The following is a 3,577-nucleotide window of genomic DNA, read 5'->3' as shown; positions in this document are numbered from 1 at the left end:
AAACACGCAATGGCAGTCACGCAGTTGATGCCAAGCAAGTTTTGCAATATATTTTTAAATAGTTAATGGTCATTTCTATAAAAGTTATAACCGTAACTTCTCATATCAATACAAGCTATTAAATAAAATCCTAGTCTCATCTTAATTTTTTTATATTGGTTCGTACATATCTTACATCATCTATGTATGTTTCTTCCCCGATGTGAATAAGATGGACTGATGGAGATTAGGAACGAGTTATACTATTAAGTAAAGAAAGCATCATTTAAGAACTATATATACCATAGATGGATTAAATTGAAATCATCACTTTCCACATCCCAATCTCAAGACAACCTACAAGCAGAAGCTGGAACCTATATTGGAAATCATCTCATAATCGGCCATAAAATAAAAAGAAGTGAGCAACATATAATCGTTACATTGAAAACTTCATTAAAATATTCAATACAGAGTGGTGCTTGTACCTCCTCTTAAGGTCCTAGGGAGGTCATTAAACAAATAAAAAATGAAATACATCACGAAGAGTACTTTCTCTGAAATGCCAATGTAAGTGTAATGTAATGTAATGTAATACGGTAAAGAATACTACAAATACTCTAAGATAAGTTATAGACTAGCAGTGCTCATACTCCGACTCTCATCATAACATGCATCAGCAGATGCGGATTTTTCACAACGAATTTGACATAAAGAATAATACATGGCCATAAATGACAAGCCTAAGCTGATGTTTGATTCATCTAATTGGCAGATTCTTTTTTGGCTTGCTTCATGTAATCTTCCATTTCATTGAGCCACAGATCAGCAAATTCACAGTTTTTCCAAGCTTCAAACCATGGCCCTCCACGAGTATAATGGATGGCCTTGGGCGAAGTAGTGGGATCATTATCAACAACCCTGTTGTGCCCCTCAAGAAAGTTCCAAACAAAAGGGATGGATCCAATTAGATCATCCTCAAGCCATTGAAACCTGTGGAGGAAAGCACCAGTCTGTGTGTTGACAGTGTCGGGAGTGAGAACACGGTTCTTCGGATGAGCACAGTTATAGAGAACCATTGAAGACCAATTCTTTCTTGGGTACACAGTTTGCACTGCCCCATCCATCTTAGTGGTCTCCTTTGGAGCATAGTCATGCTGAACACACATGATGGCATACTTGTCCTCAATCAAGTCTTTCAATTCCTTGATATCAGCCAAGTAGAGGAAATCACAGTCCACAAACATTGCCCAACCTTGGTAATTGGCAAGGCAAGGGGTCAAGAATCTTGAAAAGGAGAACTCAGTGCTCTCAAACTGGCCCCTCTCACGCCAATACAAACCACTTTTCCTCAGATCTGACTGCTTAATTGGTATGATCTCAACAGGGATTGAAGACCTTTTCAAGATGGAGTGGCGACATACCTCATAGGCAAGATCTTCGCGAGGGTCATACCCTACGAAGATCTTGAAGGGCTTCTTCTCATTGTTATCAATCTCAGCACCTCCCCCATTACTACTTGGCAATGGTGCCTCAGTTTTCCCATTACTCAAAACCATTTCTCAATGTGCCTGTCATGCAACAAATCAAACACAAATATGACAATGAAAATAAATTCACAAGCACACACATACCCATTTGGCTCTAAACAAAACCATAGAAAAGCAAGGGCAAAAATCTAATCTTTTTCCACACCCAAGATCACCCAATTGATGTAATGCAATGTCAAAGAATAATCTAGTTAATTTTTCTAAAAAGACCGAAACAAAAAACATTAAAAGGTGAAGAGAAAAAGAGAAGGGTACCCGATTGAGATTGAAGCAGTGTGTTGCTGGTGTTGGACTTGTTTCGAACAGAGATAGAGAGGAGGATATTATTTTGAAGCGGAGATGAAGGGAAGGGAAGATAAAGCGAGGATTCAGCGGTAACGCACATGCACACCGACAGTGTTGGACTTATATATATATAGGCAAAGAACTTGGAACCAAATTAAACCAAAGCAAAGCATTGATATCCGATGGATAGATGCTTCTTCACGCGTAGTACATTGGATTTGGAATAGCTGGCATTGATATCCAATCTCATTCACAAATCAGCTAGCACAACCCATTGTTTTACTCATGTTATCAATCAAATTTCTTCACAGCCAAATACATATATTTTGTACCAATAATATAATAATAAAATAAAATCTTTGATAAAAAAGTTATAGCCGACAAAAAATATCTTATTAAAAATTATTAGAAAGATTTTCGTTTATTAGTTATAGGCTAACAAAATATAAATGTAAATATTTTCTCCTACAAATACACCACTAGTTTTCACTTATAATACTGTACAAGTTTTTTTATCTCTGATTATTGTAATATTTAAATCTTCCTTTCTTTTATCTTTCAGTATATAAAAACCATCTGCTGTTAGGGCCCACTCTATTTTTTCTTTCTTTTTTTCCTTTTAGCAATTCATAAGTTTAAAAATATTTATTTATTATAAATTTTATTTACAATATAATTTATATATTTGAAAGTAGTTATTTATTATAAATTTTATTTATATAAAATATACATTTATTCTATGTAATTTAAAGATTAAAATGCAAGTTTTAATTAAATTAAAAATAAAAAAGCAAACAGACATGGGAATTTAATTACTCTCTAATGATGCTCCCTACTAAAAAACTCCCAACTCCCAAGTTCCCGTTGCGTTGGGCCTGTTGGCGAGTCATAGGCTTACCGAATACCCAGAGCAGGGCTATTTTCTTCTGCACTCCCACTATTGTATCTGCACCTCCGATTGTATTTCGGAAAGATATCAGTTGGGAATTAGGAATGGGCTTTCCGGAATACTATGGGAGGTACAGCCCAAGAAATCTTTAAAAAATACTACCTTACTAAAGGACAGTTTGGACAAAGAAAGCCCAAGGCATCTCAGCAGTGATAAACTCGAATAGTCCATTTAAATTTTATAGTATCACAAAGCCCACATAGTATTATACAGTAGCATCCATACATAGGATGGCTATCCAGTTCAATGTAAATCTCAGGTTAAAAGAAACAAAATTATTATTTCCTCTTCGGTTTTTTTTTTTTTTTTGAAGCAACTCCCTCTTCAGTTATGTCAGCTATCATTTTTTATATATTTTAATATTATAAAGGTTTTCTCTTGCGTCCGGTAACATTTTACTTGATTCAATAATTAGTCCGATATCCGTACTTCTGTATGGGTGATTCTACTGTTTTGTACGTTTTATAGGTAATAAATATAAATAATATAATACATATTCAATTTATTAAGTTCAATGTTATTAAAGAAATCAATATTTATGTGATGAGTATATTGTTAAAAAAATAAACTATATTTTTGGTGATTAGTAAGAATAAAACAATAGGATGAAAATCTTTGGGATGAAAATTTGTATATTAAAAAAACATGTCTTTTTACTCCAATGGTCCATAATAATTTTTTTAATTTAGAAAAAAAATAAACTCAGAAAATAAATGACTTAAAAGACTAAATAATATTTTAGTTTTATCAAAGTTTATAATTATTTTAAATAAAAATGTATAAGTAATGTTTGTGAATAAATATGATAACGGTA

The 3,577-nt window shown here is 33.4% G+C and overlaps 1 protein-coding gene across 1 annotated transcript; it reads right to left on the bottom strand.

Moving 5' to 3' along the window:
• Window positions 1–399: 399 nt before the first annotated feature.
• On the bottom strand, window positions 400–2,111 carry LOC114367335 (protein CDI-like). The gene is made up of 2 exons (XM_028324502.1): window positions 1,785–2,111; window positions 400–1,550 (listed from the first exon to the last, which is right to left on the bottom strand). Exon 2 carries the CDS (start codon window positions 1,536–1,538, stop codon window positions 744–746), a length of 795 nt encoding a protein of 264 aa, XP_028180303.1. The 5' UTR covers window positions 1,539–1,550; window positions 1,785–2,111; the 3' UTR covers window positions 400–743.
• Between the last annotated feature and the right edge of the window lie 1,466 nt (window positions 2,112–3,577).

This window comes from Glycine soja, chromosome 1 (genome assembly GCF_004193775.1).
Source record: "Glycine soja cultivar W05 chromosome 1, ASM419377v2, whole genome shotgun sequence".
Classification (NCBI taxonomy): Eukaryota; Viridiplantae; Streptophyta; class Magnoliopsida; order Fabales; family Fabaceae; genus Glycine; species Glycine soja.
This window is presented reverse-complemented; position numbering and strand designations above follow the sequence as displayed.